The 20,765-nt window shown below is 43.7% G+C and overlaps 1 protein-coding gene across 3 annotated transcripts in view; it reads right to left on the bottom strand.

Moving 5' to 3' along the window:
* PIP4K2B (phosphatidylinositol-5-phosphate 4-kinase type 2 beta) overlaps positions 1-20,765 on the bottom strand; it is a 56,313-nt gene that overhangs the window by 20,382 nt on the left and 15,166 nt on the right. For 2 of the 3 annotated variants that reach the window (XM_061588923.1, XM_061588920.1), the window contains exons 2-8: positions 20,076-20,173; positions 14,725-14,821; positions 13,333-13,485; positions 9,889-10,035; positions 8,477-8,515; positions 3,472-3,606; positions 757-1,015 (exon numbers count right to left, since the gene is read on the bottom strand). In XM_061588923.1, coding sequence (XP_061444907.1) covers positions 757-1,015; positions 3,472-3,606; positions 8,477-8,515; positions 9,889-10,035; positions 13,333-13,485; positions 14,725-14,821; positions 20,076-20,140 — 895 coding nt within the window. In that variant the 5' untranslated portion in view covers positions 20,141-20,173. The remainder of the gene's footprint in view (positions 1-756; positions 1,016-3,471; positions 3,607-8,476; positions 8,516-9,888; positions 10,036-13,332; positions 13,486-14,724; positions 14,822-20,075; positions 20,174-20,765) is intronic. The other variant, XM_061588921.1, reaches the window with a different exon arrangement.

Here is a 20,765-nt window from a genome sequence, read left to right as displayed (position 1 = left end):
GCTTCCATGAGCATCTGCAGAGCTCCTCTCCCATCAGCTATGTTATGCCTGATTGGCAATTGATTTCTTTTGAATCTGTAGCAAAAGAACTTTCCCATTCCCAATGCACCATAGCTCTTTAGCTTTCAACTGGACGGTTAGAGCAAGAGAAAGGACCATGATTAAAATAAAAATATCAACGACTGTTTACACATAAACAGTGGCACAGTGTAGGAGAGAACAATGCTGTTGAAGGGCCACGGCTTCTTGTGGGCAGTGATTTTCCAGCTTTTAGGGAACCCTTACCAAATTGACTTCTCTGTCACTTAACCACTGTGCATTTGCAAAGGATTCTGGGACACGCTCTCGGTTTATGCAGGATACCTGAGGACCTGTTGGGCTCACAACCACTGCAGATAAACTGCGAGTGTGCCCAAGAACAGACTCAATGCTCCCTCGTGGTTGCACATTGATGGGGAAGATCAGGTGTGGTGCAAGCTATTAACTCACTAGGAGGAAAGTGGATAGGCAAAAGAACTTTGGTAGCTGGGTGACTGTGGGTCAGGGAGCCAAGGGTCCTGTGACATCCAAGAGGTCGGGGCTGCTGGGGTGGGCTAAAATGCATGTATTAATTCAAACTAACCAGCCACATTTTTACTAGTAATGCCTGCAATCGGCACAGCCCTCTGCCTTTCATCTAGAGGACTTTACACTTTGTTGTCCATCTCCTCCTCCCTCTCCTTCCCACTTCCCCTGCCCCAAAATCCAAACACTTACTTTCATGGCTTTTCATAGCATAGACGTCCACTGATGGATCAAATTCCCCAGGCCCAAAAAACCGGGGGAAGTTGAGAAGGTTGCCAGGACTGTCAGGTGGGGTCCCGTAAGAACCAATGGGGTTCCCACCGATACCATCATTCTCACATTCTTCTTCTTCTGCCCGGTCCTCAACTTCCATCTCTTCTTGCTCAGCACGGTCCACATCATGAATCCCTACCAGCAAACTGTAATCCATGATCTTCAGCTGAGCCAGAAACTGGAAGCCAACAGAAAGACATGTGCTCACTCTGTGGCTCTGATCTCGCCACCCGCCTGCAACGGATCAGGACTGGCCCCCTCAGGCTCCCTGCATCAGCTTCAAGACTAGTCACCTTTCACTTGCAACCTCCCTCTCGGATTGGCCTTCCTTTCTGCTCTGGCTTCCCTCTCTAGTCCATTCAGAACATCTCCATCAAACTCACCTCTTTTTCTCCACAAGCCCCTCTTCTCCATACCTTCCAATCATGGAAGGCAAATTTTTTTAAAAAAATTAAAATTGGAGGGACACTTCACTCTGACACTCCAAAATAGATTCTTTAGGAGTTGAAATTACTCAGTTTTTCTGTGTGAGCTACCATTCTGGGAACGCGTCTTGTTTGGAAGAAGGAAAACTCAGGGAAGTGACCTGTGCTGAGACGCAACTGGCCACCTCCTCTGAGGACGGTTAATTGTGCTGCGCTTCTGTAGTGGCCCAAGACTGTTGAGAATACAGAGAGAGGGGAGAGTTGTCTGTACCCAGAGGAGGCTGACTGGAAGGAAGGAAAACCAGAACTAATGCCATCTGGGGCTGTGAGGCTCAAACAGTGTATCGAATACTGACTCCCTGGTGCCACCTGATCAGGATGGAACTACAGGCAGTTTCAGCTGGAATAGTCACACAACAGCCTGTAACCCTGTTAAGCCTGGGAAGTCAAGCCACACTAGAGTACCAATCCAGTGCCAGTGGCTGATAGAAAGCTCCCAGAGCTCCTGCCTTCCCCCAGGCTATGCAATTTGTCAGTGAGGGAGGCCAACAGGTCCTCCTTTTATACTCCTGACTACTGGCCTTCAGTCATCCTGCCATCGGTACTTCACCATCCTTGGACATGAACGCCCAGCATGTGGAGTGATAGAGCAAGCAGCGTTCTCTGTGCCAGTGGGCACTTTGAGTTCACCCAAAGCTCTAATTATTTAATGCATTTCTTTCTCATGCCACATAGTTTGGACATTTCTCTTTCTCTCTCACACACACATGACACGCACGCACACACTTTGCATCAATTTCAGGGCTCTTGTCACTTTCCTATCCCTGCTTCCTCCCTTGCTCCCCTTTCCTCTTGTCCCAACTCCCACTCCCATCTCTGCTCGTCTGCCACGCTGCTTCTTATAGCTTCTACAGCTTTCTATACTGTTTCTGATCAACTCACTTTGGGTGAAAGCGTCAGCAGCAGGACAACAATAAGTGTGACCTGTGTTAAAATGTTGCAGTGAATTCCCTGGTGCTAGGTAATTACTTTTCTGGGCTCTCATTCCATGCTCCTTCCTCTCTCCCCTGTTCTGCATGCAAGTGCACACATGCAGGGCATTTTCCTCTTTCTTCCTGTTAACATTTGTTATGTACTTCTGCAAACCTTGGAGTCCCCCTGAGCATGTACAGACCTCCCTCTTATGTGTGGGGATGGTGCCATTTTGGCCGCAAAAGCATTGTCATTCACTCCTGAACATCACTAATCGAGGGAATGATAAGCTGTACAGTTATCAGTGAGAGAAGTAAAAGGCCAGTTTCTCAGGAAGGAAAACCACATCACTAGGACAGAATGGGTTTTGTGCTGCTGCTGCTGTATGAATAAGAATGGACAGACAAGAAAAGGGAGCTTTCGTGGTTGGGAGACTGAGAATAAGATAGGCTGTATGGCAGGCAAGGCGATGTGATGCCTAGGAAGTTGAATGGAGACAGGATCCAGAAAGTAAGGAAAATGAGGGATGGGGAGCCCAAAGGCTAACTAAGAAAAGGGAACAGCAGAAGACGTGTAAAGCTCCCTTTTTTCCTCCCCTTGCTTTTTGATCTTCTTTTGGACTCCATTTAGAGACAGGATACACAGCATCTAGCCATTTCAAAATAAATGTAAATGTACTGCCTTCAAGTCGATTCCAACTTATGGTGACCCTATGAATAGGGTTTTCATGAGGCTGAGAGGCAGTGACTGGCCCAAGGTCACCCAGTGAGCTTCATGGCTATGTGGGGATTCAAACCCTGGTCTCCCAGGTTGTAGTCCAACACCTTAACCACTACACCACACTGGCTCTCATAGCCATTTCAAGTAAATTATTATCATCATCATTATTATTAGGGAAACTGAGACATAAGCAGTGGCAGGAAGGATGTGTGGAGGATTCAGAGGCCTGAGGAACAGAAGGGCTTTTGGAAGGGCAATAGGATTTAGAGCAATAGGATTTAGAGCCATAAGAGGGGGAAAAAATCTGATACATAGCCTAGAAGGAGCTGGAAATTATCAGCAGGAAGGTGTTCCAAAAGCAAGAGGATTCTGCAGTTCAGACGACTGTGAGCTAGGGAGCCCTGGAGGCAGGGCTGATTACGCAGAGAGCCACATGGGGAAGGGAAAAGGTCCCATCTAGGTTGGTGGTTCTATGATCCTCACAAACTTTTGCTCATCCATCTTCCCATTGACCCACCAGCAGCTCAGCACCCTCTACCTCAACGTCTCGCTTCAACTTCTCCAAGAAGTTCTTTTTGCACTCCTCTCCAACATGGAGCTTTTGGCCTTCGTTCAGAAAGTCGTTGTCTTTAAAAGTTGGCAGATCCTTGGCCTAGAGAGAAGATTGAACTGGAATAAGTGCAAAAAATATATTTATTTCACACATACACTGTTGTGGTCCAAAATGGTTGTACATATCCAGGAAAACGTAACAGGATGCTGACAGAAAACACTGGCTCAGCGTGAAGCCTGCTGAGGTTGTAGGAAAGGCAAATGCAATGCTACACATTTTTAGAAAGGGGATGAAAAATACAACAGGAATTATCAGTCAGGAGCTCCTGGGGCTAAAGCTCCAAAATCCAGATCTATGCTCTTCTGACCCATGGTAAAAGTCTTCTGGCTGCAAGCTTAAAGGTACCAAGGGCTATGATGTCTTCTGAGGCTCCAGGGTGACCTGCACTGGAAACACTTTGGTTTCCTCTGAGTTGGTGGGCTATCAAAAAAGCTTCTGAGTCAACCTTCTCCTTATCTGCCAGGCTACTAGACCTGTTTCTTGCTTGCATGGCAGCTTGTTCTCCTGCCTACAGAATTTTCCTCAGGCTCCAACCTCAGGGACATGTGCTGCCTGGATCCCACCATGCTGGCTGTGTCATCTGCCCTATAGCCCAGCATCACAACATTTATCATAACACAACAGCACTGCTGTGTTTAGAATCCTAGGTGCAAGTCTGTTTGCCCCATCTCAAGAATGATATTGGAGAGTTGTAGAAGAGTTGAAGCACTTTCTCTACAAAAAGAAAGGGCTTAAGACAAGGATGGAGAACCTGTGGCCCTCCAGACATTGCTGGACCACAATTCCCATTATACCAGACCATGGGCTTTGCTGGCTGGGGATGATGGGAGTTGACATCCCACAACACCTGCAGGGCCAAATGTTCCCCATCTCTGGCTTCAGGGATTACAACTATTTTGGGGGGAGGGGGGAAAGAGAAAGATGGTCTAAAGTTTGAGGCAGAGTAGAAGTATATGTTCTATGGAGTGAGTGAAGAGAGATAAATTATTTTCCTCACTGAAACTCAGGGTCATCTGGTGAAATTGACTGACAGCAGGTTCAGAACCGAGACACACTTGCTAACTAATCTGTGGATGCTGTGGCAACAGCTACCAGTAGATTTGTAAATCGTTAGGTTAGGAGTGGGCAGAAGATGGATTGGGATCTATTGGTGGATCTTTGGGTGATCTGTAGTAAACCTAACAAACAAAATGCCTCTTTTCCACATAAACTGGTACTGAAACAAAAACTCCTAGATTCAAAATGTGCTCAGAAGACCCTGTTCTTTTATTCTATCTATCTGTCTTTTGCACCTGGCCCTGGGAGATATATTTCGGGATTCTAGTAAGCAGATCTGACAACCCTGAAGTCTGCTCACAGCTGGCTTAGATAAATTCTTGGAGGAAAAGTCTATCAGTGGCTGTTAGCAATGCTAGATAGAAATAGAATGTCCATGTTTTAAGACAAGATCTTGGATCATCAGATTTTGGAGACAAGCAAAAAGGGACCATGCCCTGACTGGGATAATTTATCTAGGCACCCGACAATCAGATATTGGGAACCCCTAACAGGGGTTAGCTGTTCAGAGTTCTTAGGTCAAAATCTGCACACAGAGCAGAAGATCGAAACCTACTTTGGAGCCTTAAGATATGGCACTATGTAGTATCTTAATTGCTCTTAGTACAAATTAAGGAATATGACCAGACTAAATGTGAATATTGTATCTACTGTGGCTCAAGTAACAGAGGTGACAAAGAGGGAGGGCCTCAAAATCAGGGACGGATGCTTAAATCTTCCTCTCCTGTATTTTTCAAAAGTCAGCAGTTAGAACATCACACTAACAATTGCAGCTGAATTGGGCCACTGTAACGTTCTTACTTCTGCAACTTCCTCCTGTATTATATGGAAAACACTTCTGTCTCCCCCTGTGCTGTTCCTCTCTTCAGGAGCAACTGCTGACTCATTCATGATCCTGCTTATCTGACAGAATTAAATACTGTACCATTATGACACCCTGCAATCACAGAAATTTGGTTTTCAAAAGACATCTAAGAATTTAAGTCAAAAAACCTCTCATAAATTCATAGGGGTTCTTTTGGATATAGTTGGAATCCAGGCAGGCTGTCAGTGTTCCCCTACACCAGAAAAGCCTGTCACAAGTACATTTTTGATACAACTGTAAAGGATGTTGATGCACAGTTTGAAAGGTTTATACCAGAGCTTGGAAAAGTTACTTTTTTTGAACTACAACTCCCATCAGCCCAATCCAATGGCTATGCTGGCTGGGACTGATGGGAGTTGTAGTTCAAAAAAAGTAAATTTTCCAAGCTCTGGTTTATACTCCTATTAGGTTAAAAATATTCATTAATCTGAATATCTCAACTGGCAGTTCCTAAAATAGAAGGAAAGTCATCTGCCTTTTCCAGATTAGAATAAAAAACAGGATAGAATGAGGGAGAATTAAAATACTTCTTAAATAACCAAATGGAAAAATAAAAATATTGTAGTTTTTATATATGTATTAAAAAATCATTTCAGGCATTTGATAAGATGTTGGTTTTAAGAGGCAGGAAGCACAAGCAGCTTAAGGATTCCCCCTCCAACGCTCACTGAAGGGGAACACTGGTATCTCTAAGTCTCCATGTAGCACAATTTGGGAGCGGAAGGGGATGGCTGGGAATTATGTTGCTTATAAATACTATGAAGAATAATCGTGGATTAGATACAGAGACAGTTTGAAAGGGCTGAACAGGCAGTAGGTAACCAAACAGCTGCCTATGGACTATATTTGAGCATCAGAGACTTACAGGTCGCCCATTGCTCACAATAACACACACACACAAACACAGACAGACAGAGCCAATCTAATGGCTAAAAGCAGCCCCATAAGTCCAGCCAAACTGGATCAGATCTCCTGGCTTCAAGAAGAACAACTTTCTTGAAATGCACCATCTACACTGCTGCCCACGTGTGTCCAGTAATTGTAATTGCCCCTCCCAGGAAAGCTACACTGAGCAGCTGCAGAAAGCAAAAGAGTGTGACATTTTCTCTGTCGCTAATTAAAATTGATACTCACTGATTAAATTAGCCAAAGTATTAATTAGCTAGTCTACTGATTAGAGCAGGGGTAGGCAACCTTTTTTCTGTAAGGGCTAGATTCCTGTAGGGATGATTTGGCAGGGATCACATGCCAACAGTGGGTGGGGCCATCCCTCTCTCTCTCTCTCTCTCTGTGCTATCCCCCCTTTACCCCCTATTTGCCATCTACATGAAAAAAGGCCAAGGGTCACACATGGCCCTTGGGCTACAGGTTGTTTTTCTGGGGATTAACACTTGCAGTTCTAGTAGAAGTGATATACCAGAGGATGTGCAGCTCACTGTGGTGTGACCTGAAGCTACAAGTGGCTGGAAAGGAAAGCATGCTGCTTCTGCCTAAGTGCAAGTCTGTGTTCCTTTGGGACTAAAGCTCTGCTCCTAAACAAGAGGGTGTTTTACCCATAGACACCCTCAGAAGAATTGAACAAACAAACAGGATTGAATAAAACATCAGGAGAGAGAGGGAACTCCATCACTACTTGCTCTCTCCAATCTTGCCGTGAAGAAATCCCGTTTGTTTAAGCTGTGTTTTAATGGGTATTGTGTAATGCAGTCTGTCATTTGTACTGTACAACACATTGTAATGTGTTTGATAGGGGAAGTCTTCTATCTGGTCAGGTGAAAGTTGGCCACTGGGGAGCTTTAACTGACACTGCGAGATACGAATTCCTAGTACGCAAAAGATGGACAGAAAATATGCATATTCTGATTAGTAGTTGCAGGTTTAGAATTCTTCGGTAGGCAGTGTGATAGGCTGGGACTAGACTAGAGGGGCCAGGAAAAGTACCTATGTATCTGCATGCTGGTCAGCAGAGGGTTAATTAGCTGTGGTTAGTTGGCTGGAGGGTCAGTGCTTGGTGTTCATGGTGGACAGCCAGAAGAAGACAACAGCAGAGGAAGAGGACTGAGAAGGAAGGCAGAGTAGATTTGTGGCCGAAAATATGCTAGGATAACCAAATCACTTGCCTTAGGCTGAACAGATGAGGGGAGAACCTGTCCACAGCACAGAGGGAGAAGGAGCAAGAGGCAGTTTGGGATGCTAAGCTCTGGTGTCTGGTAGAAGAGCCAGAGGAAGATTCCAGGGCAGGACAGCAAAAACAGACCTGCACTTCAGAAGGTCACTAGTGGTTGAAACAGAGGCTTCAACCAAAGTCCTCAGTTATAGTGCTGATGTGGCTTAACTGTGGTGGAGTCAATACAAAGGCAATCTGGCAAGACAATTTTTATAGGGTAACTAACTGCTTCTTTCAAGCTGTCTTGGCTTTAGTATTAGTAGTGTAAAGAAAGCTATAAGTATTTAAAGGGACAGTAATAAATTAGCAAAGTGTATACTCATTAAAGGAGACAGTACTATATTAAAATAACCTCATAACCTTGTAATAAATAAGCATTAATATATTTGTTAAATATAGTAACTATATCTGACTGGCTTTGTACAACACCTGCGTTACTGGTAAGTAAACGGTATATTGGGAAGGGCCTATAAGGCCATCAAGTCCAACCCCCTGCTCAGTGTAGGAATCTACCTTGAAGCATACTAAATGGTGGCAGTGGTACAGTTTTAGGAAAACCACTGGAGTAGAAGTTGAGTTTTGGTAACAGAATAAGTAAAAAAAAGTATCTCCCTTCTTTCCACACTTGCCAATAAATGTATTGAGTTACTGAATATATGTAGCTATGGCAATTCAGCCCTGCTCCCCAAACACACACTTCTACAACTGCAGGGGGCTACTTTCCCTTCCCTTTACGCCCACCATAATTTCACCTGCAGCAGCAACATTTGTAGAATGCCCAGGATCCTTTTAAATAAGGCCTCCCCAACAGTTGCTCTTACCTTTTCCTTGTCACTGGCTTCCCTTGCTACAGTTGAACCCTGGAAAGGAAAGGGGTAGAAAGGAAGAGACCTACTTGAGAACCAAGCAGCTCAGTATTTAAAGAAAAACACACCAGACATTGACCCTTGATTAACTAAGGGCCTTTCTGCAAAGTCAACACATTTTTGTTTCTTTCTTCGTTGTTCTTCCTTCCCTTTTGTTGCAAGGCTACTACATTTCCCAATATATGTTATCTTGGAAAATGTTATATTCCCATGGTGGACAGGGCTGTTAACAGCTTCAATTGACAGAAATGAAACATCCATGTTCATGGGCAATATACTTCAGATTATCAGATACTGGAGATAAAAACTGGAAGATGACTCTCTCCTTCATGCATTGGATGCAAGCTTCCCCAGTGCATCTGTCTGACCTCTGCTGGAGACAGAATGCTGAACTAGACAGACCTTGGTTTGATCCAGAGCAAGGAAAGTCTAATATGCAGAAATCATTGTGAAACTGCAGCATAAAAATTTCCAGCATAGAGACTTAAAATCAAATTCACAATATTAACTAAATTACACAATATACAATCAGTTGGATTAAAATTCAGATTTTAAGATTGCTTAAAATTGTGAATGGTGTGTGAAATATGGTTCCACGGGTGACATAGGCATTTATAATGCAGGAACTTAGTGCAAAAATATTTAACTTCTGGCTACCATCTGCATATTGTATGCAGTAGCTGTATGCATGTTTAAGTTGGCAAATCAGCTGGGAGACTCTATCACACAGCCCAGAGGGGCCCCAGAAGGCTAGCATAGAAGTCCCTAAGAAAGCCAGAATACCTAAACACTTCAATACAGGGCAGAACGCCCAATTCCCTCAAGTGCCCACCCCCTAATCCCTTATAAGCCTAAACTCCATCATGCAGGTTCTGAAAAGCTCTCTGGCACACTAGGTGTAATTATGCAGGAATATCCTAAAGCCAAAACGTCAATAACTGAGATGTTCATGATGCTGCACTCCCATGACAAGAGACAGAATCCACCTGTTCATACTAAACATGTGAAATACATAGCATCATACAGCATCATTTCCCCAGTTTCCCACCATTTCACCTTGCAAACACAAGGCTCCAAGTTATTTATTTATCTGAACATTTCTAAACTGCCAGCTCATTAAGAAATATTGTGGCAGTGTACAATAAAATCATTAAAACATCATAAATGCCCATCTGTTATCCCCAGGAAGAAAACTTTCCACCACAGGAAAAAAAGAACATAAGAACAACCTGCAGGATTAAGTCAGCATCTGTTCCAGTATCCTCTTCTCAGAGTAGGCAACCACATACCTGCGGGAAGTCTGAAAGTGGGGGATCTGTGGTGCAGAACATGGCTCCACAGAGATGGTCCATATTAAAGTCCCTCACCTTGAGATCATATTTCCGATGCACTGTCAGCCGATGACTAAACACATTCCTGGTTACCACCATGTAGGTTTCCACACCATCTACAGTAAGCCTGTACATGCCTAGGAACTGCGGAAGAAGTGTATTCCCATGACATTCCACAATGAACTAAAGGGGTGGGGGAGAGGGAGAGAACATAAACTCTATCAGTGTGAGGCTACAGATCTCCAGCACAGTTTAAGCAAGAAGGACACCTACAAGATGGCTTCAAATTTTGCAAATATATCCAAGACGCTTTAAAAATAAATAAATCAACAGTTCAGAACAAGTGTTTAGAACCCAAAACAATTCTTAATAAGTGAAATCAACAAGACACAAGCTGTCCTAATTTGAAAGGGGTGGTGGTGGAGAAATGTGACATTGGCAAAGGATGATGATGATGAATTAGATTTATATCCTGCCTTTCCTCCCAGTAGGAGCCCAGGGCGGCAAACAGAAGCACTAAAAACAAACTGAAATATCATTTAAATAAACTTTAAAATATAATTGTTTTGCTATCTTATGGCACAAGCCTTAGGGGAAACAACACAGTTCTGTATTGTCTTCAATACATCCTGGATTGTACAGTAGGGCCCCGCTTAACGGCGTTCCGCTTTACGGCGCTTCGTTCATGAGGCAGTTTTCAATTAGGGAAAGGCCCCGCTCTTACAGCGCTTGTTCCGCTAATAAGGCGGGTTTTTTCCGTTGCACGGCATTTTGATGTCATTTTGATGTCATTTTCACACGACGCAGCCCATTATAGTCTATGGGGCCCCGCTTTACGGCGATTTCCGCTTTACGGCGGGGGCCTGGTCCCTAACCCGCCGTATTAGTGGGGCCCTACTGTACTCCAATACATCTGAAGCAGGAAGTACACCTGAACAATTTTTACCAACCTCCTCTATGCTCAGACCACTAAAGAATCATAGAGAGAAGGGTCTAGACTGGTCAACACATGCAGCCTATTTCCATTCACTCCAAGTATAATTCTGAGAGTTCTCCAACTGCATTCTGTGTTATCAGCCTAGAACTCATGGATTGTGAACTGACCCAGTTTTACTTCTGATCACCCTGAATAGAGAAGATAAAGGAAGAGCAGAAGCAGGTATCTCACCTTGCAAAGGAGTACATTTGTACTCTTGGTGAGTAAAAGGGCCCTCGTGTCCCTTTTCTCTGGGATGCCCCAGACAACATCGAGAAAATTGCTTCTTCCTCCTCACACAAAGACATTTTCTATGGCAGCTGCTCCCAGCATATGTGGAGAGTGCAGTGAGCATTGGCTTGCAAGCACTTATGGAAAAAAATCAAGTGTGGGTTCTAGTGCATTTGATTCCCCTTTTGAAAAAAAGAGTGATATTGCATATTTGCCAAGAGCGCTGTGAACATAAGCTACCAATTTTGAAGCGGAAAACTTTCCACTCAGCCATGAATTCACTTTAGGCAAGCAGCCTCAGGATCTGCCCCCTCAATCTGTAACAAAGGGATAAATGTTACTGACCTATCTTACAGAATTGTTATGAAATTTCTGGAATATTGTATGTGAAGTATGTTGAGCACTTAAACTAAGCACTTTATAAATAACCCAGGAGTAGCCAACATGGTGACCTCCAGATGTTGCTGTGCTACAACTCCCATCATCCCTGTATTCAGTGGCGGCTGGTGGCTCCATGTCAGTGGAGCGGTGAAATCTGCTCTGGGTTTTAGTTTGAACTTTCAAGGAACTGTGCTTCATCACCCTAGACTGCTCCTTGCAAGTCCAGATTAAAACCACTGCCTCACTGACACGGAGCCATCAGCTGCCACTGTCTGTATCCCTGACCATTGGCCATGCTGACTAAAGCTGATGGAAGTTGTAGTCCATAACATCTGCAGAGCATTACACTGCCTATCCCTGAAATATCCTATTACTGGACATGTATCCTTATCCCTATAGGACTCTTACGCAAACACCCAAAGCAGTTTGCTTTTTTTTGTGAAAACAGTTGCATGTACAATGCTTTTTTGGGGGGGGAATCAGATGCGGTTTTCTAGATCAGACCTGAAGAGGGCTCTTATTTCTATTTTAATGACTGCAAGGTGGGAAGAAGTTCAACAGATACAATTTTTACCATTGCAGAGTTGATATCACACAGTCAGCAGTGTTAATGAATTTCCTGTTCCATACAGTTCTTAAAGGTACAGGAACCCTGCTTATGCACATCACATTAAACTGTTTCCTGACTGTGCACATCACACTAAACTATGGTTTGGTGCAGCACATGAACACAACCAATGTTAGTGAGGAATATTTGGCCCATGTTTTTAAGAAACTTTTCCCCATATTTCCAGTTTAATGCAGTGATCCAATCCACTCTGTTGCTATTGGGGAGGTGCCTATAGCTTGTTTCCATGAAACTTCCTGACTATGACATCATCCAGTAGATTAAGAAGAAGCAACACAAGGAGTGGACGGGCAGCAGGCAAGCATGGCCTACTTTGGGAGCAGCAAAGGCCACCATGGGAGGTGGAGGGTGGTCAAGGAGGCTGAGCACAGTGTTAGAAAAAACCCTAAGGTAAGCCACACAACTTGAACTTTGGGTTTTAAATTGAAAGTTGTCATTGGCTGGGATTTCCTGTGGTAGAGGTGGCTAACCTGTGGCTCTCTAGATGTTGGATTCCATCTCCCACAGCAAAAGGTGGCAAGTATCCAAATGCAAAAAGAAAGAAAGAAAAAAGGGGGGGGACCCAAAATGCTTGAAAAATATATTTATTATGGTGGTCATTATCAGTGTGAGTAGTTTTGCTGGAGAAGAGTATTTTAGATCCATTTATCCCCTGACGAAGGCCAAACCACAGAGTGGCCAAAGCACGTTGGGCTTTTGTCATAATAAATATATTTTTTCAAGCATTTTGGGTCCCCCCCTTTTTTCTTTCTTTTGACTCCATCTCCCACCAGCCTCACCCAGCATGAGCCAATGGTCATGCAAGACGGGTGTTGTAGTTCAACTTCTGGAGGGCCACAGACTCCCCACTTCTGGGAGATGGGCACAGAATGTTATTGCTCTTAGTCTATGGCATCGCTCTATGGTACAACCATATGTTCTTTGGTGAAAGCCTTGTACACCCTTTACTGGCAATCAGAGTGGAAAACTATTTCCATGCAGTACCAGAAATTCCAATAAGACTGCAGTGGGACTGTACCCCTTGGGGGTGAGGAGGACAACCCAGCTCTACTCCAGGAACCTAGAAAAGCAGACTGGCTGGAAGACTAAAACAAACCCAGGTCAATCTGAAGTGCCTCCCTTTTTGTCCTATGCTGGGTGGGCAGGAAGCTCCTGTACAGAAGTGACCCAGAATACAAGCATCCAGAGAAACAGCCTTCTACTACCATGCTAGCTATTCACAGGGTGTATTAAACGCTATTATTTCTCTCTCCATCTCCCCTACTTGGTGGTACTTCTTTAGTATGTTGTGCATCTCTGCAACGTCTTCACTCGACACCGCCTTGATGACAAACCGCCGGTCATAGGTGGTGAGGAAACGGACCCCGCACCGGCCGTGGCTATCGCTGTACACTGGAGCACTCCGTGTCACAGAATTCTACAAAAAGGCAACAGAAGAACAAGCAGGAGATGCACCAACCGCATCTTCAGACTAGCCCTGTAAGCTGGACCAACATCAACTGATGCAAGAAACATCATGCCATGCCAGTGTCAGGCTCTGACATAACAGAACTCCATTACGTTGGCACGCCTGCACTTTATTATAAAGTATTCTGAAGCAGAGGGGGGAGGGTCTTCACCTTTTTATACAAACATACAAAACATAATTATTCTCATATTTTAATCCTTGATGTTTCAATCATCCCATTTTTAAACTTATTTTTGCAAACCTGAGACCTGGAAACTTCAGTGTTGCTGTTGTTTATTTTTAAAAAGCTAAGCAACAGAAGTATGCTTTTTGAACATCAAAAAGTGGCTGTCCCTTGTGAAACTCCACTAACCTTTGGTTGGAATGTTCATGAACATTCTAACTGCTAAGCCAAGGAAAAATATCAATAATAAAATGCTGAATTAGCTAACTCTTTGGAATCATTTCTCTTGTTTTACCTCAATCTACTTTTACCAATCCTCTTTGCTTTCCGCATTTGAAGCCATTCTGTGCTCAGTAACACAGCTAAGATGGGGTGGGGTGGAGTGGAGTTTGCAAAGGGGGGCTATGTAGACAACACTTGAGAAAGGGAATGGGGACACAGGGAAGTGTAAAGACGGCAAACATTCTGTTCTGTTGTGCACTGAAAGCTCACCCACCACCCACACACATACCTTTCCGTGTATTCAACAGGTTTTCAAAACTGTTTGAAACAGCTACAGGACTAGAAACTTTCTCAGTTTTCAAAAAGCTGACATAACAGCTCATATGCCAGGATTGCACTCATATTTGTGATGATTTCCAGATTAGACCTTTGTCCCTAAAAACACGCTCATACACAGGCCAGTCCTAGGATAGGTAGGCACTCTGGCCAATGCCACTTCTGTGCTGTACATCTACCATAGGTTTGTAATGTGACCCTCCTCACCTTTCTAGCACTTGCACAGCCAGGTATTGCTATCTTCCTCCTCTGAACCTCCCAGCCTCCAATATGCTCTTCTTCCCTATCTCCCACTTTGCATCTGGACCTCAACCAGTGATGTGTTTGCCCCTTGATTCTTCCTTTAACCTCAACCCTGTATCTGTCTTGGGTCACCTTCCACCAAGACCAGAAATAATGATCAACTTCCATATACTGCAATCTTTTGTTTCAACAAAAGAGTGAGGTGTCACCACATTTTCCCCTACCTGATAATCTTGATCGTCAATCCCAAATCTTTCCCGGAGATTTCGGAACACCAGTGGGCAGTACTCCTTAAATTTAAAACGACTTGGCAGGTTCTCCCTGGAAGCAGGTGCAGAGAAGTTGTCTTTCAATATTAAGATGCAACTTGGTTTTAAATACATACTAGATTGAAAGCCACGCATTATGATTTTTGGTGTAATTTAATTTTTTTTAAATGCACATCTAAAAACATGTGACAAAGAAATGTTTGAAAGCATGTATCATACAGGACTGCTGGGACTGGCTGTTGATGCGTGCTGCATGTACGCTAAGTGACAAACCTGGGTTTATTATTATAGTTTGTTTGAAGTTGTATGCCAGGAGTGGGGAACCTTTTTCAGTCAGAGGGCCACATTCCATCCTAGGCAACCTTCCAAGGGCCACATGCCAGTGGTGGGCAGGGCCAGAGGCAAAACTGGGTGGAGCAATTAATTTAATGTAAACTTTACCTTGGTGGAGTAGGCTAGTTGCTATACACGCTCAGGCACCTCCCTCTATCCGTCCAGACCAGCAAGAGGCATGATCAGAGTTCAGGAGCTTATTCCAGCCAGGCAAAAAGACTTATTTTATTTATTTATTATTTGATTTATATCCCACCCTTCCTCCCAGCAGGAGCCCAGGGCGGCAAACAAAAGCACTAAAAACACTTTAAAACATCATAAAAACAGAGTTTAAAATACATTAAAAAAAATCTTTTAACACATTTTTTTAAGAAAGCTTTTAAGACATCTTAAAAAAAGGTTAAAAACATATTAAAAAACAATTCCAGCACAGATACTGGGATAAGGTCTCAACTTAAAAGGCTTGTTGAAAGAGGAAGGTCTTCAACAGGTGCCGCAAAGATAACAGAGATGGTGCCTGCTTAATATTTAAGCATAGGGAATTCCACAGGGTAGGTGCCACCATACTAAAAGACTTGGAGTGTGAAGCAGGGCCAGTGAGGGGTGTGGTCTTGGGAGAAGGGGTGTGTCCTGGGGAGAGTTCCAAGGGCCAGACAGGGAGGCCTGGGGAGGCTGCATTTGGCCCCTGGATCCCCATCCCTGTTGTGTGCAGTGTTGCCTCTCTATGGAACAGGAAGCTCTTTGGCCCAGTGAAGGTTTCTGTCAGCAGAATGGGGAGGAAAGGGAATTTCTGCATATGACCCCCTCACCCTCAACCCCCCAGATCAGCTCTGGAGGGTTGGGGGACCCTTTGGAAGGAAGAGCATGGGAGGTGCAGCATGGGAGGACAAATTTGCAAAAAGAGCCACTCATGCATCACCACTGCATAGCACCCACAGTGGCTAAAACTGCTCATGCTACATAAGAATTACAAACAATACAGAACCTGCCCACAGACTTACAGTCTAAGAATAAAGACAAGACACTTTACAGAGGAAAAAACAGGAAAGGAGGGTGCCTGTCTTGCACCAATGAGCCAGGCAGGTCCAGCAATAGCACATGAAAACAGAAGCTACACCTGTAGAATTTCTACCTTTATGCTCCTTCCCAAACCCCATGTTAAGCTGAAAGACCAAGGTAACATTTGGGTGCATGGAGCCTAATTTGCAAGCAAGCTTAAATATGCAAGATTGCTTACAGAGCATTGAAACTAAGCCAGGTTCCTTAACTTAAAATTTCCATGCCTTTTGGAGCACAAGTGAAAACTGTTCTCTCATGATAAACAGAAGGTTTCTTTAACTACGCTAATATTACATCTGCCTATTTATGAGCAGGCCTGTGATCTCCCATTTGCAAGATGATAAATACCCATATCAGCCTCTTTCAGGACAGGGCTTGAGTCTCTTAATTATTATCATTTTGTGTAGTAATTCCCACTGTTCTTTGGGAATTGCGGTACCTTGATCCAAAGCTGCTCACAAATGAGTTTTATGACCTGAATGTACAACCTTCTGAGGAGGAAGCGTGTTGTGCATAATAAGCAACTCTAACTTAGTGGCATGATATCCTGGGCAGTTTTCCTTGGTGACACTGTTAACATATTTGCATCTATGAAACTCAAGGAGATCTTCACACTCAGCCAGTATCCTAATAATGGTATGCTGTGAATTTGTTGATGTAATCTTGGATCACACTTTGTGATGGTCAAGGGATCATCCAAAGAACAGTGTATCTATTAATGGCAATGACTTGTATATTGGGTAATGTTCAAGTTGAATGTTCAATTGCGAGTTTTTATTTTAATGCCAACATTGCCACTGCAGTTCTCATAACACAATGATGTTAGTATTGGTGCCAGCTCATACATAACAATGGCCCACCTCATGCATCGCCACAACAACACCTAACACTGGAGTAAATCAGATTGGTGTTACAGCATGTAGCAACTCCAGCTTTAATACAGCTCTAAATTGTTTTCATCATTGTGACTTTTTCTCATTACAGCCTCGTTAAAGCCTTTGGGCCAGCTACTTTCATAATCTTGCATTTGTAACCCCCTTTCCCTTCGATGACCTCTGCATCATCTGCATTCTCCTTCTCAGAGATTATGTTTATTATGGCACCAGAGCGATGTTAATTTGGACTGATGGGACCAATAGATAATGTTCAGCCTCTCCCAGATTTTTCTTCTGCTGACCGAGTCCGATGGAATACAAGCGGGCAATCCCTCTTTGTGTGTTGCAACATTCTTGTTAGGACTTGCATTTTCATCCTGTGTGGCAGGAGGAGTTGACTGCGCTTGTGCAGATGCAACCCCCAACTTTTCAGAAGACATTGGTTTAATGTTATATACCCATCAGCCCCATTTATGTCTATACAATGTAAACACCTTTCTTCCCCCTTTTCTCTGTGGAGCCACATTTATGGGCATTGCACTGTGCCAGCTGAAAATCTCTGGGGAGCTTAACATTCTACAGGAGTCATGGTCTCTGCCCACCTGCCAGTACATGTCTGACCAGATACCATTCCCTAAACCTGGAATGGGACGCATTACATGTTCCCCTTGCACGAACTTTGAAAGTATTTCTGAAGATAGTCACTCCACTGTTCTCAAACAGTACAAGTGCATAACCAGAGCTTGGAAAAGTTACTTTTTTGAACTACAACTCCCATCAGCCCAATCCAGTGGCCATGCTGGCTGAGGCTGATGGGAGTTGCAGTTCAAAAAAGTAACTTTTCCAAGCTGTGTGCATAACTAGCATAGTACTAGTGTCTAGCTGCAAAAGAGCAAGGCATAATCCCTTGAAAAGTTATTAAAAGGGGCAATGCAAATTCTCCTTCCCTTTCTTCTCTCACAAAACACATTATCCACATCTATGAAACATTTTTGCAAGGTAAGTGCGACAAGGAGTGGTAGCTTAAAACAAACATTAACACAAGGTACCCATTTGCAGCACAATCCTATGCCTGTTTACTTGGAAGTAAGTCCCACTGTATTCAATAAATCTTACTCCCCAGGAAGTGTGCACAGGATTGCAGCCACAGCTGACATGTTCCTCCACATATATTAACAGCCTGGACAAAGGAGCTCCCTACACCCCAAATCCCTACATTTAGACAAAAATAATGATTGTCCTTAGGAAGTTATTATGTTCTTTGCTTGTGGTGGGTACAGTAGATGCTGTCCTAAATATATGAGTCTCCTGAAGGAGGCTTCAAATCACATTCCAAAGCACTATGTCAAAATATTCAAAAATGGTTGAAAAACACTATGGACCGAAAACTGCAAGGTTAAAGCTAAAAACCTGGTTTTGGTTGCTGGAATAAATGAACAGTGTAGCCAGAAAAGCACAATCAGTTATATATATATAAATGATATATTGCTACTGTTGAAAACAACATGAGCTACAGAAAAGAGTTCCCTGGTTTCATGACAGCTGTCCAGAGGCAGGGAAGGAAAACTGTTGGCAAGCTAATCTCCAGCTAAAGAGAGAAGCGCTCCTTCCATTTGCAACGCAAGATACTTCTGCATACAAATCTGTCTCTCTCATTAAGTGTGACAGGTTTAAACTAGTGAATGATGGAATAAATTTGAAACACACAAAACCGTAACGTTTGGTATAGGGGGTATTCATTTATACGTACTGACCTTCACGCACACAGAGAACACAATGTGTTGTTTAGTAAAATGCTGTTGAAATGTCCATTTATTCCCCACAAATTAAAAATTCTGACTTTTAGGATTTTGCTAGTTGCTTCCTATTTCGAAACTATAACTATGTCAACATTCCTAACCTGTTTGGAAAGTGGTGGTAAGTGAGCTTGAAAAAACTCTGATACAAACTGACGTAGGGGCTTCAAAGGGGGGGATGGTTTTGCAGGAAGAGAAAGGACTCCCTTCAACCCGGCAACTTTGCAAGCAAGTCCAAAAAAGTTACTAGAGAAAAGTGTCCTACCACCTCAAAAAAAAAAAAAAAAAAAGTTCTGCTAGCCTACCTACCTACACGTCATTAGTGGTATACCAACAGTGAAAAGGAAAAAGAACCCACAACCTTCCAATTCATAACAGCTTGCTGACCTGATCAACTGGAGATTTTGACTTGCTACAGGAAACCATGCAAGTGCCTCTTTTACAAGTCCACAGGATACTAGGGATGGGCTTTTACAGAGTTTGCCACTTTCATCCTTCAATGTCTACAGCTGCAATACTAATCCCACTTACCTGGGAGTAAGCCCCACTGAGTTCAATAGGATTTACTACTACAGTAATTAGACATGGTTATGATTGCACTGCAGGCCATTCTCCAAGTTCAGGCCCAGTGTCAGTGGTCAGCATGATTGTGCACCTGCCAAGACCCATGAACTTGCAGACAGCCCACTGCTGACTGGAGGTGCTGGGATGATCTCCACTTTCCCAATAGGATGCTACCACGGAAGGTCTTACTATAAAAGCCTTTCTATAAAACCTGGGACACAGAGCAACACCTCCCCTGCAGATCTAAGAGAGCAAGGAGGCACATATGGATAGAGGTGCTCCTTTACAGTATGTAAGCCCCAAACCATGGGACGTTGAAAAGATAATCAGCACGTTGAATCCGGCTTGAAAGCATACAAGCACCCAGCAGAGCTGAGCCAAAATAGGAGTGTTATTGCTCCTTGTGGCCTGTCCCTTTCAGAAGATGAGCTGCAGCTTCCAAGCCGTATACACACATGGGCAGGGTTTACAGCACACAGATAAGATACATAGAAAATTGTACAGCAGGGCTGCTCCTCCGTAGCCCACACATACTATTTGTTTCACCTCTGTTACATAGTGACTCCTGTTAAATTATGGCCCATATCATTGTGTATCAAGTAAAAAACAGCTAATTGGATGCTGAAGTTCCCACCAAGGGAGAGGTACGCTTTCATCAAAAGTTACATTCATTACTTACTTGTTGAAAAGGTGATTGTCCACTTTAATCTTGCTGTAGGCCTTAAAGTCATCCGGCATTAACATAACTGGAATAGGAACATTACTCAACTCGTTAATCTGAAAAAGAAATGCAAAAGCTAAACAGGGGGCAAGGGGAGGGTAAAAGAAAAGGCATCTGTATTGCTGGCACTTGTGACCACAGAGCCAATAAAGCCCATTAAACTTTCATTGGCCATTTCAGCACGAAGTGGATGACCCGCAGAGTTGTAGAGTCCAGAAAACAAACTGCATGCTTAGTACATTGCCACACAAAATTCCCCACTGTATTTATTACGAGAGTGCAATCCTGAAGCTTGTGCTGGCCATACATCTGTGGGAACTGGAAAAAGTTCAGCTTCTTTACTCAGCGCATAGTCAAACTATGGAATTTGCTCCCACAAGATGCAGTAATGGCCACCAGCTTGGACGGCTTTAAAAGAAGATTAGACAAATTCATGGAGGACAGGGCTATCAATGGCTACTAGCCATGATGGCTGTGCTGTGCCACCCTAGTCAGAGGCAGCATGCTTCTGAAAACCAGTTGCCGGAAGCCTCAGGAGGGGAGAGTGTTCTTGCACTCGGGTCCTGCTTGCGGGCTTCCCCCAGGCACCTGGTAGGCCACTGTGAGAACAGGATGCTGGACTAGATGGGCCACTGGCCTGATCCAGCA

This window comes from Rhineura floridana, chromosome 11, assembly GCF_030035675.1.
Source record: "Rhineura floridana isolate rRhiFlo1 chromosome 11, rRhiFlo1.hap2, whole genome shotgun sequence".
NCBI classification, from domain to species: domain Eukaryota; kingdom Metazoa; phylum Chordata; class Lepidosauria; order Squamata; family Rhineuridae; genus Rhineura; species Rhineura floridana.
The sequence above is the reverse complement of the archived record's forward strand: the minus strand, read 5'-3'. Positions and strand labels throughout refer to the sequence as shown.